This window comes from Exophiala dermatitidis (assembly GCF_000230625.1).
Source record: "Exophiala dermatitidis NIH/UT8656 unplaced genomic scaffold supercont1.6, whole genome shotgun sequence".
NCBI classification, from domain to species: Eukaryota; Fungi; Ascomycota; class Eurotiomycetes; order Chaetothyriales; family Herpotrichiellaceae; genus Exophiala; species Exophiala dermatitidis.
This window is the reverse complement of record NW_008751651.1, coordinates 1071302-1083514: the sequence shown is the minus strand read 5'-3', so window position 1 is coordinate 1083514 and position 12213 is coordinate 1071302. Positions and strand designations below refer to the sequence as shown.

At 51.8% G+C, this 12213-nt stretch overlaps 4 protein-coding genes across 4 annotated transcripts; 2 read left to right on the top strand and 2 right to left on the bottom strand.

Moving 5' to 3' along the window:
• Positions 1-36: 36 nt before the first annotated feature.
• Positions 37-2255, top strand: HMPREF1120_07223 (uncharacterized protein). The gene has a single exon (XM_009161441.1). It carries the CDS (start codon positions 235-237, stop codon positions 1921-1923), a length of 1689 nt encoding a protein of 562 aa, XP_009159689.1. The 5' UTR covers positions 37-234; the 3' UTR covers positions 1924-2255.
• Positions 2256-2286: 31 nt separating this feature from the next.
• HMPREF1120_07222 (uncharacterized protein) lies at positions 2287-7209 on the top strand. Its single transcript, XM_009161440.1, has one exon. The coding sequence runs from the start codon at positions 2857-2859 to the stop codon at positions 6202-6204; it is 3348 nt and encodes a 1115-aa protein (XP_009159688.1). The 5' UTR covers positions 2287-2856; the 3' UTR covers positions 6205-7209.
• A 121-nt stretch (positions 7210-7330) lies between these two features.
• On the bottom strand, positions 7331-8914 carry HMPREF1120_07221 (uncharacterized protein; the record flags this gene model as incomplete). The annotated part of the gene is made up of 1 exon (XM_009161439.1): positions 7331-8914. One exon carries the CDS (start codon positions 8912-8914, stop codon positions 7331-7333), a length of 1584 nt encoding a protein of 527 aa, XP_009159687.1.
• A 1276-nt stretch (positions 8915-10190) lies between these two features.
• Positions 10191-10713, bottom strand: HMPREF1120_07220 (uncharacterized protein; the record flags this gene model as incomplete). Its single annotated transcript, XM_009161438.1, has 3 exons — positions 10191-10351; positions 10426-10578; positions 10650-10713. 3 exons carry the CDS (start codon positions 10711-10713, stop codon positions 10191-10193), a joined length of 378 nt encoding a protein of 125 aa, XP_009159686.1.
• Positions 10714-12213: the final 1500 nt, after the last annotated feature.

The following is a 12213-nucleotide window of genomic DNA, read 5'->3' as shown; positions in this document are numbered from 1 at the left end:
TCAGCTCTGCGTCCTTTATCTTATCAGGGTTAGTAAGCAATATCACAACTTACAACTTTGTATACTATGACGCTTCTATCAACCACCATATGTATTCAGTATCGAGAATTCACTTGTAGTGAATAATATTGGCTCGTCCCTGAGCATCTCTGCAAAAGTCAAAGACATCGTCTCTTCGAGTTTGCCCGTGGTCTCATATAATAGCACTGGGAGTTGCGGCCTGGTAAATTCAAAATGAGCAACGATTTACAGTCATGGGCATTGCCACGACTACAACGCCTACTGCCCATCGATGACGGTTCATTAAGGGAAATCATCACTTACTCTTCCAGTCTCTCGAAAGACGCGGCTGCCGATCATCTCAAGAACCTGTTGGGCGACTCGCCGCAAGCCCTGGAATTCATTTCATCTTTTAACGCCAGACGGAAAGAAATCCCCTCCCGACAGGCCTCACCGTCACAAGCAGACCGTGAAGATGACGTGCAGCCACCAAAGAAGAGATCAGCTAAAAAGTCGAAACCGCCTCCTCTTCACTCTACAGGTCCTGCCCGCCGGCCTGATGGATATGGCGATGTGACCGGCGGGTACAAAAAGCATTATAATGATGGTGACGGCTACTCCTCTCCCTCATTCAACCAGCGGCCCGGCTCACAGGGTCAGGACTCCAGTGTTCTTTCAAGTACTCCCGCGGCACGTCAGGCACCCTCCACTTCTGCTTCAGGATTGGCGGCGGCCTCGTCTTCTCGATCGGAGTCGCCGGCCAAAACGTCTCAAAAGCTACCTCCTTCGGCGTCCGGCCAGTTGATATCCGACTTTGGGTTTGCCAATGTGCGAGCGAAACAAGCCAAAAGGCCCACCCATGCAGCTCATTCACAGCCGCACTCTGGAGCCTCAACGCCGACCAGGGGAGGTGCCACGACAACGACGACAAGCGTAGCCGACCTGACCGCAGCTATTGCAGCTTTAGAACTTTCGACTAACCCAACCCTCTCCAGTAAAAGGAGAAAATGTGATTGCAATGCTTCCATACATCCTCTCTTCACGACCGCACCGAACTGCCTGAATTGTGGGAAGATCATTTGTGCACTGGAAGGACTTCAACCTTGTTCGTTTTGCGATTCGCCAATACTCACCAAAGACCAAGTCAATGAGATGATCAAGGCCCTGAAGGAAGAGCGTGGCATTGAGAGAATGGCAGCACACAATGCAACCCAGTCCCATTCCGGCACGGCCACCCCAATTCTCGGCGGATCGACACCGGATACGTCTGGAGACGAGCTGTCTTCTGCCGCTGCTCGGGCGCGTGCCCATCGGGATAAGCTGCTGGCATTTCAACGGGAGAATGCACAACGGACAAAAGTGTATGACGAAGCCGCAGACTACGATATGAGCCTTACGCCGGGTGCTACGCAGTGGATGACGCCACTGCAGCGAGCAGCAGCACTTAAGAAACAACAGAAATACTTGCGCGAACTGGAAGAAGCCAACCGTCCTGAGTGGGAAAAGAAGCGGACGGTAATGAGTATGAGTATCAAGAACGGGAAGCTGGTCAAGACGTACGGGCACGAGAAAGCGCCAGCACGAGCATCGCCGGCGGATGAGGACGATTCAAGGCATGAGGACGATGGCGAAGCCGGCGATGATAATGAAGGCCAACATCTCAGCATAGGAGGCAAAGGCGCCTTCAGTAACAACCCTTTACTATCCACTGGGAAACTGATTCGTCCAGTGTGGAAAGCCCCTGAGGGAACTGAAAAAGGCAAGTCTTCTGAGGCCGATGGCCATGTTCCGAGGAAGAGCGTATGGCGCAGGGTCCAAGACGACCACGAGGACAATGAGCAATGGATTCTGGACGGTGGCTTGCACGGCTACGGCACGGAGAGTAGGCTGATGGAGGATGGAAGTCAACAGGAATGTGGTTGAACATGGATTGCAACCGAGGCAGCGAATGCCATGAGATACGCGGTTGTTACATGGTCTTCAGCCCAGCCTTATACACTTCCCGCCGGCTGTATAACGAGGAAATGCGACGTCTGCGCCGTGCCTTGCAGGACCCGAACACCCTGATGCCTTTTACTACATTGTACAGTACTGTTACGTATTAGGTACGGTTGGAACTTCAACTCTTCAACCGTTGCCAAGTCTCTAGCAGGTCTAGTGAATATTTTTAGTGCCTGTGTCTGCAAGGCACCAGGAACCGATCACGTGGCAGACGCAGTTAACTTCAATTAGTGGCAGGGAACAGCGCACTTTCGCAACGTTAAAAGCCCCCTGATACAGACACTAGTCCTCTCTCGGCGTAGTGTTACCCTCCGCGAACATCGGGCTGCCTCCTGCCACTGCCGCTGCCGCTGCACGGCTCTGCCAGCAACGCAGTCAGCGCGTGTTCCATCATCGCAGGCCCATCCAGCGTCGGACCAACGACAACTGTTCCTCGCTTCACCCCCCGTGGCTCTCTCGCGGATGGCCCCAGAATAACCCTGGCATGTCTACCCTCCGATCATACTTCTGAAAAGTTCCAAAAAGAACGATCCAGCTATCCCTCTCTCCTCCGACCAAACTCAATCAGACATCCTTTCAAGTTCTTCTTGTCGACCCCCGTTGAGCCTTTGCCTACCCCTTGAACACCACGGACCCGACGATCCCTGCTACGTGCGCTCCTCTACACGAGCCATCCGCGCGCTTTCTGTGGAAAGACGCCATTCGACCTGCAACACGGACGATCCAGCCGGTGGATTTATCGACATCACGATGGCGTTTTGACCATTGACGTACAAATCTAGATGCGTTCTTCTTTGAGACTCCAGCTATGCTCTGGAAGCGCAGTCGACTGCAACGCCCAATCCTCCCCGTTCGATGCTGGCCATTGACGCAGTTTCGGCCTTGGGCTCCAGAGATATGAGTATTTCCAACGTCATGGACTCAGGCAATGCCCCGGCGGCCAACTCCCGACCCATGCTTCGGCCGGAAGACGCAAACCGCCTGGGCAGGCCTTCGCGACAAGATGAAGCTGAGGGACAACCTCGAGCTCTGAGCGAGAACGCCAGACCCGGCCTTGAGCGAGCGAACACATCCGTTCCTGTGGATACCTCTCCTCGAGCTGAAGACCGATCGACCGGAGAAACAAAGGATGAGCCAGCCTTACTGTCACTTGAGGACACTACTGAGCTCTTCAGAAAGAAAGTGGCGGATGCGAGACAGGAGACCGAGCATGCCTTTGCTGGTAGCGAGGCGTTCGGCGACGCCGTCAGGCCCAAGCTTACTCTGGACCTGGGGCACTCGAATATAGCCAGACTACCGGAAAGCGTGGTGGATCTGATCAAGGCCGAGGTGGAAAGGCTCTCATTGTCCCACAATCAGATCTGGCACATTCCTCTACGGTTTGCCGAGTGTACCCATCTGCGGTACCTCAATATACGCTCCAATGTTTTCAGGGACATCCCCCGCGGGGTGTACAAGCTTAGTCAATTGGAAATCCTGGATATCAGTCGCAACAAGGTGCGGAGGATTTCGAGTGACATACGCAACCTGAAGTCGCTGCGGGTGTTTTCTATCGTTCACAACCGTATCGAGGATCTGCCGGCCGAGTTGTGCGAGTTGAACAAGCTGCAGATATTGAAAGTTGCGGAGAATCCTCTTCGATTCAAGCTGAAAAAGATCGTGGAAGCCAAAGAGTCGGAGGTTTCTTTTTCCGAAATGACAGATCATGAAAGAGAAACGGCCATTACGCTGGAGATCAAACGATACCTGAGAGAAATTCACCCCGCGACCGCCGAAGCCGAAGCATCTCTTGAGGTGGATGAGAGTCCCATGGAGACACCGAAACCTTTGAAACGTGCTTTGAGCAGCAGATTTCCTGTAATTCCCAGCGGCAGTTCCATTGACATTGGCTCGGACGGCAACAGATCGTCGCCGCTCCAGCCGAATGCTCCTCCCATCCCGACCCGGTCACACTATAGAGTGACATCCGGGAACCAAACTGTGGCCATGCGGAGGCCCGGAATTGCGCCTTTGATCAGTCAAAACAATAATGAGCGGAACCGGAGTAACAGCGAGGGTGTGTTGCAAGCATCGGCGGCGGCTCGTCACAAGAGAATGGGCATTCTCAGACGGGAAAAGCCGGATCTGGACAGCATTGATGAATTGCGGGCAAATCGCAACAGTCATCTCAGGGGGTTCAGCCATGGCTCTGCCTTGAAGCGTAATGGTGTTTTGTCGTCCCCTGGGGCGGCTAGTTCTTCGAGTCCCAGCAGTCCCAGGGATGTAAGAAGGCACAGATTGGCTTTTGTCAAACGACTGTCAAGCCTGCCTGAGCACAAGGTTGAGCAGGAGTGGAAAAGCCCCATCATTGAAGGCGCCAAAGGCATCCTCTATGCCTTGTATCAAGTTCACCCCCAGATCTCCGGCCTCATTGCTGCAATCAGGGGGAAAGACGTACGGCGCAGTACGTTGGAATTCACGTTTTTCAATGCTTCCACCCATGTGGACCGTCTGAACGAGGCGCTGGAACAAGTCGACATGGTCGACCCCGAAGACGAGGACGCCGTGGAGAAGATCGAGTCCACCGTCCAACGAGATTGTGCTACATGTATCATGGCTTATACGCATGTGACGGCTCAACTCCAAGATAACGTGAAAAAGATCGTGGCCGTGATTGATGCACGGTATGTCCGGACGCTGATGCTTCTTTTGTACGGGAGCATGGCGGAAGTGAGAAATGCAATCCAGAGCTTTGGCGCGGATGTCAAGGTTACACAAGGTTTGGGTCATAGAAGACAGATGTCCAGTGGCAATACGCATCCCATCCAGACTATCCCTGAAGAATTCAGCACGCCTTCCCAACCGGTTCGGGCCAGCACCCCTACGCGGGACAGGCATTGGCCTTCAAGGCAGATTGGGAGATTGCGCAGTGACACGGCCATTCAACATGCAGTGGTCGAAACCAACCCAGGACATCAACCGAACTCTGTACCACCTGCAAACACGGCTGTCTTCCCGACACCAATCCAACTGAGTGGTAGCACCCTCAATGGTGGACTGCCGACGGGAACCTCGACAACGTTCTCCAACAGTGGCACTATGGCCTCATCATCCACCACGTCTGGCTTGAGATCGAGGTCGAGTTCGCGTAACGCCCAGCTCATCAACGGTCTCGGATCTTCATCTCTTGCCAGTACACCTCGCTCCGGTGAAGGATTTAGCCTGCCGCAGTCAACCGCTTACGGAGTTCGGGTGAATCCTTCCACGGGACTTACTGATGCTCATGAAGAGGCGGTGTTTGAGCAAATCTTCCTCGCACTGACACGCGCCTACGATGCTGCATTGCATACCATCCCCATCGCCAAGCAACAGTTCCTGCGGTGCTTGGAGGCCGCTGAGGAGAACCGCCAGCCCAAATCCGTGCACGAACTGTGGTCCACCCTTGTGTACCGGTGTAAATTGTGCATCGAAGTCAGTGAGGCGCTTCGGATGAGGTTGGTCAATATGCGTCTGAAGGATCCCAGTATGCATGTAGCGCCCTCGGCCAATGGACGAAATGATCCTTCGCTTTGGCTTTTGTGCAAGAATTTTCTCATGAGCTTCGTTGACCTGCTCACATATATGCGAGAAGCAAAGGCTCTACGGTTGCTGTCTCAGGAGCTCATCACCATGTTACGACCGGTACAAAAGGCGAGCCGGGAAGCGGGCCGTTTGATCGAGTCGAGTCCGTGGAGGTATTTGACAGACAGCGCCACTGCCGCCATGCCGCCCCCTAGCGTGTTTAATCCTGCGTCAAGTCAGCAGTCAGCAGTGAACGGCAACGGCTACCCCAGCAGTATAAACGAAATCCAGGGGTACGCGGGCCCAGGTCAATTGGGGAACCACTCCCTTCCTAGTCCGTTCCCTCCTCCAATCACCTCGGTCCCCGCAATTCCAACTTCGTCGTCGGCATCAGTGAGCAACAATACCACTGCCGCCAAGGCGACGGTCAATGGAAATAATGGGTTCGGTTATCCTGGTGCCACTGGAGTCAGTCCTGTCTCCGCACCGTTGCCGGCCACACCTTTATCGGCAGCCTTGGGCCCTGCAGCGCAAGCCACCGTGCCCAGTACGCCAGCCAGTGCTTACGGTGATCAGTTCTTCAAGGGTGATGTGTTTCAGCGAGCGGATAGTTTGTTGAGCATGCCGCAGGCTGGAAGCGTGAATTTCCTGAACCGGCGGTGACGAAGGACGTGAAGCGAACGAATACACAGAAGGAGGCTAGCATTGCTACAAAAGGGAATCAAAAGAAATGCACTTCCAATGGATGCGAGATTGAATTACTGACAGAGATTACGCATTATGCTATCCTATGAAGGATGACGCATCTGTGCCTCTCAGCACATAGCGGCGTGGGAGGATGCACATCTGATCGACGAGGAATCAAACCTCAACCGACTATGGAAAATGTGCGCAGCTTTCACCTACAGCATGCGAGCCTCAGACACCCACTTTGGATGTGACTGGCCGAGGAGCGAGCAATCCACCATGTTCTTATATTATTGTTACCACTATCAGAAGACAAGTTGATTGCAACTTGCAAGACGGGGCCGTCCGGGATTGGATTTTTGTTTGTGTGAATTGAAAGGACGCCCACCAACACCACTGTTTTGGATTCTTATTGGATCGCCAATCATGACTCAAGATGATATGAATATGATATTTTTGTATTTTCAAACAACAGCAGGGCGATGTGATGCCCTGTGAGGCGGGAATAGAAGGGACAGGACAAGAATCGGCGGCGGGTGAGGCGTAAGTGTGAGAAGCAAGGGAAAAGGGAAAAGGGAAAAGGGAAAACATTTGGGTGTACATTTACGGTGAGAGCGTGGAAACGGAAAACGGAAATGGAAAAGGCAGCTGGAGCCCTTCTCGCCTTGGCTTGGGAAAACAAGGCTCCCGTGTCGTCGAGGGTCATGTGCTACAATGCTGTTTATACATATCAAAGAGTTGTATTGAACGGATTGTATCAATTGAAATGTACCCTTGATGAATAAATCGGTCTCTGCAGCCCATGGTTAGACTGACTGCCATGGTCGGTTGGTCGGTCCAGTTCAAATACTGGATTATCATATCATATTGTACTTTGTACTGGAGGTATGTATGTATGTATGTATGTATGTATAGTACGTTCGTTGCCCTGTCCGTCACACGGCCCAGCCGCCCGGCTTGGTGACTTGACGACCTCAGAACTACTCACTGCGTGTCTAGCAGGTAAACATCTCCCGTCATTTTCTAGTATTGTACCAAGGGTAGGAAGTTGGATAGGTAGGCACCTGGTAAGTATCCAGTCAAGGGAGTCAGTCACTCTCAATCAGTCCCCGTGTTGGAACATATCCTCGATCCAGTGCAGGGCAGCTTTGTGCAGATCCAAGTCCAGGGTTGGGTCTTTGTTGTTGTTGTTGGTGTGGGACGAATCAGGAACTGTTTTTTGCTTTTGCATTTGCTCTTGGGCATGGTCATGGTCGCCGTTGTTATATCCATCCAGGCCCTTCAAGGCGCCGTTAGTGTCGTTCTGGGACTCGAGCGGTTGTTGTTGTTGTTGTAATCGATGTAGTCGTTGTAGTCGTTGTAGTCGTTGTTCAAATTGGTGCAACACAACCCTCTCCTCCGCGAGACTCTTGTCTCGACCTAGAAAACAGGCTCTGCGCATGAATTGGACGAGCTCGGTGCCTTGGGCGCGCTTCAGGGCTATTAGACCTAGTTGTAACTCTGTATCTCGATCTGCGTCGTCGTTGTTGTTGTTGTTACCGTCGTGGTCGTCAGTGGCAGTGGCAGTCCCAATTCCCGTGTAATATTTCATATGCACTCTTTTTCCGCCGGTCGTGGTAGATCCAGGAAAAGGAGAAGAAGGAGAAGAAGGTTGAGGCGCCGGCGCATGAACAAAGACTTTGACGTGTGGGAGAAGGACCGAGTCGGGATTTCCAACGGCCGGCCAGCGGCGAAGGACTTTGCGACGTCGTGGTGGTGGTGGTGGTGGAGTAGTCACTGGTTCTCCAGCTTCACTATCAGATGAGGTAGTTGGATCATTTAAAGCGCCATTCCCATCTCCATCCTGCTGCTGGTGGTCGTCGAGGCCCATGATCTCCTGACCTAACGCCGAGCTTGTTGAGGACTGTGTCCATGACGGCGTCGGTGTATCCCTCCCCGGAGCACGTAGAAACAACAGCGGCGAAGCAAACGGGTCGAAATACGCCGATGGCGAATCGAACAGTCTTCCACGCAATTCGATCAGCTTTTCTGCTGCCGCGGCGACGAGGGCGGCGGTTCTGTGCGAATGGTGGGTACTAGTAATTCTCTTCTTTTGACTCGACTCCGCAGAGGGAATTTGCTGCTGTTGCTGTTGCTGTTGTTGCTGTTGTTGTTGCTGCTGTTGTTGTTGCTGTTGTTGCTGTTCCTTCACCAACTCGTCCAACCCGACCCAGTCGACCATGGGCTCCAGTGCCGCCAGGGCGTGGACACGATTCGGTTCTGTCAGGGCCAGCATAGTCGCCAGCGCGCCGCCGATGTGGCTTCCTAAAAGACATATTCTCGGCGGTGCCGGTGGCAATCCAGGGCCATCTTCTCGGTCTTGCTGATCGCGATTGTTCCATGGTAACGTCGGCGAGGCGGATGTGAGATGGTCAAATGCCGTCGTTACGTCGTGGATGGGAATGGGGAATTGAAACTTGGACCCTTTTTCGTTGTCATTGTCCTCCGACGATGATGACCCTGAAAGCCGGTAGTTAATGATGACGAGCCAGGTGGTGGGAGAAAGTGATTTTTGTAGGAATGTAGAGACAGCTGAAGCTGCAGCAGCAGAGGGTGTTGTAGTAATGGTGGTTCCATCATGATGGTGGTGATGGCGTCTGCTCGGGCCGGTGATGATGGACGGGCCTGGGGCAAGGTACACGACCATATTGGGTTGTTGCGTTGCCTCGTCATCATGACCGTGTCGTTGCCGTGGCTGTTGTTGTTGTCCATTGTTCAAGGTAGGGGAGAATATACTGTTCATTCTTAGCTTTACTTTTTGGATAGTAACTTCGCAAGCAAGAGTGTCGCACGGATTACCTACTCGAGTCGGATCTGTCCGCTCCCGCCTACGGGGAGATATATTGATTCATGTTTTCGACTATTCGTTGTTGGTTGCGAGACAGTAGACCTAGAAATGGTTCTGCTGAGGGGGATGTGAAGACATGTCCATTGAAGTGATTTCGCTCGTGTTCGTGCTCGAGCTATGCTGGGTCTGCCATAGCCACAGAGTTGAGGTATCACATTGTGCCGAAACCGCATCAGTGCCGGGTCGGAGCGGAGCACTCTTGTGAGTTCGCTTCGTGGTGTCGTGGGCACAGTATATGGGAATGGATCTCACAAAGTAGGAGTAGTGGTGTTGGTCGAGTAGCAGACCTCAGGAGGGTTGGTATACCACTGCTACGCGTCGCGCATTGCAATATGCCAGACCCAGCATGGAGTGGTGTTGGGCTCTTCTGCACACGACCCGCCTCGATCCAGAGATGAAGTTATCAAAAATTTATTCTACAAGAAAGTAGCAATGCTAACAAATTCCAGGATCGTATCTCTCCATTGCCGGAATAAACAGGAATAATTTGTGAAGATAGTTACACGAAGAACCTTGACACATAATAAGGTCCCTAGGTACACACACACTCTACTGAGCTTCACATATGATAGTGAGGTTTTGTTTCTCTGTTCAATACCAAAAACAAGATGACACCGAGGAGAAAACCCGCGCAAAAAAGCAAAAAAAAAGTTGTTGCTCAGAGCGAGATTCGAACTCGCGACCCTCGGATAGCTCCTTACGTTTGTTAATTCGTAAGATCATAAATGAGTAACTATGAGACCGATGTCATAACCAACTAGACCATCCGAGCAATCTTGGAGGTCATTTCTGAACAGATTTTGTAGGATTATAATTCTTGATATAAAATTATTACGTAAGCTAGCATCAGTTTCCTCACACGCCAAAACCATAGTGTGTCCGCAGGGGATTATGACAACCACTATTACCTGCCCGTCGAGTGGGAAGGAGATTATACGGCTGTTACAATCTGGACAGCATGAGATCCTAAACCATGCAGCTGGATTATCTAAGGCAGTCTCTGTTTCTACAGTGCAGTGAGTGCACCCATCGTAATGATACTCCACTCTTTTTTTTTTGGCGGCGCTGGCTCATTTCACGCTCTCTTCCCCTTCTGTTGTTGGCCGTTTTCTTCGGCCTCAGCAACAAGTCCGGACCCAGATACACCAGGACCTGTCCTCGCATTCGTGTCAGCCGGCTGCATGATGGTGATCTGTCTTTTAACGCGGAAAAAGGCATCGATCCCCATGATACACGCTGATACAAGCAAAGAAAGAACGAGTTGGTTAGCTTGAGCAACGCTGATGAGGTCTTTCTTTCATTCGACTTACCAATAACCAAATACGGTACATACAATCCGTACAAATCCTTCCGCTGGATGGCCGTATATCCTTCCCAGGCAGCGACGTCGACCACACACGTGAGGGTCGTGATGGCGGTTTCGAGCGCAAACAGCAGCAGATGGAGGGGCACGAGGATGTGGTCTGCAATGTAGAAAGGTTAGCAGTCGCAGAAATTTATAGGTATATAACAACAGAGTAACAGTCTAACTCACCTCTCGGAATATTCCAGATCATCCACAGACTCAAAGGCGAATGGTACCCAGCCTCGAGGTACATGTATGCCGTGAACCAGGCGGGCGGATGCTCGAAGTACCGGTCCTGATAGCGCTCGAGGTAGTATTCGCGGAGGGTGTATGAGATGCGAGGGCGGAGCCAGGTTGGTTGGAGGGGGGCGAGGTCGATTACTATGTAGGTAGATAGGGACAGAGTAAGTAATGGAGATGTCCGGGGGTTCAATATGCAGTATATTGATTTTGCGTGGCTAGAAGGGCAGACATGGGTGCAGTTGGAAGAGGACTCGGGTCACGAATTGGTTAGCAATTCGAGACTAGAATGACCAAATGGCCAAACTAGGTGGCCCTCAACCTGGTCTTGAGCCTCAACAAGCATTGATATTCGGTTCACCACCGTGGCGCTACTGAGCGGCAAGTTTAATGGTCCCTGTGTAATCCATCCCACAGCGCCAGGAAAGTACCTGTGTAGCAAGCAGAGCCACACAAAGTCCTCAGAGGGACGTTTCAAACCAGGTCTCAGAGAGTCGACTTGCCATGACCAAGCCGGGCCGCATCGCGAGCACTTGAAACCAGCCGGCTAAACAACTGGAAACAAAAGAAAAGCAGAAATTGACTGTGTCATCGAGTAGGTTGAGTTGAGATGATTTCTCCAAAAGAAAGGGTGAGAGGAAGAAGAATACCCCCGCGGCGGCTGCAAACGGTGCCGCGCATTGCACTACACAGCGCTGTGCGCGGAGGACAGAACACACAACGAGATCATTGTGGTCACAAAAAGATAAACCTGACTGCATACGTAGAAGGAACCATTTCACTTACACAGCATGACAGGGACATGAATGATAAAGAAGACGAGATACACAATGTCAAGCTTCCTTGATGCTAAAGGTCGAGGACGGCGGTGACCCTGACTCTGGCTCTGGCTCTGGATTCCTCCGCTTGATGTCTGCGAGGGTTGTATAGACGCCATCTTGATCGAGTGGTGATGGAACTGTTCAGTATTGGACAACAGCCTGAGACAGGTAGATAGACTTCAAGTGAAGATCTAATGGAGTGTTTGGTGTTGGCTGCGATTGGAATACAACTCGCGATCTTGGCAGCCTTGTGCGAACATCAAGTACCTAGGTAAGGTACCTCCTACACACGGAACAAGATGCCCTTCCATCAATACCTTGGGCTTGCAGCCAACAGCCAAACAAGACAGTATACATACATAAATACAGCTAGAACAAACAGCGCTGAATCACGACGTCAAAGTGTCAGTCTCATTTTCAAGTTTCACATACTACACTTTTTGGGTATCTATTCCCCCATACCAGTCCAGTCCGCACCGACATTCTGTAACGATAAAGCAATCAACTATTTCATTTCCAGTCCTGCCTTTTCCAATGACTGACGGATCTGTCGTCGCCGATGGCCCAGAGGAACCGCGTATCCTGTCAATGTGCAGTCACTCTCACACATACAGGATCAGCCGGCAGGGATACTGCCTCCCTTTTCTTTGCAGATTACTGCAAAGCTTCGACCCACTTCCAACACACTGCCT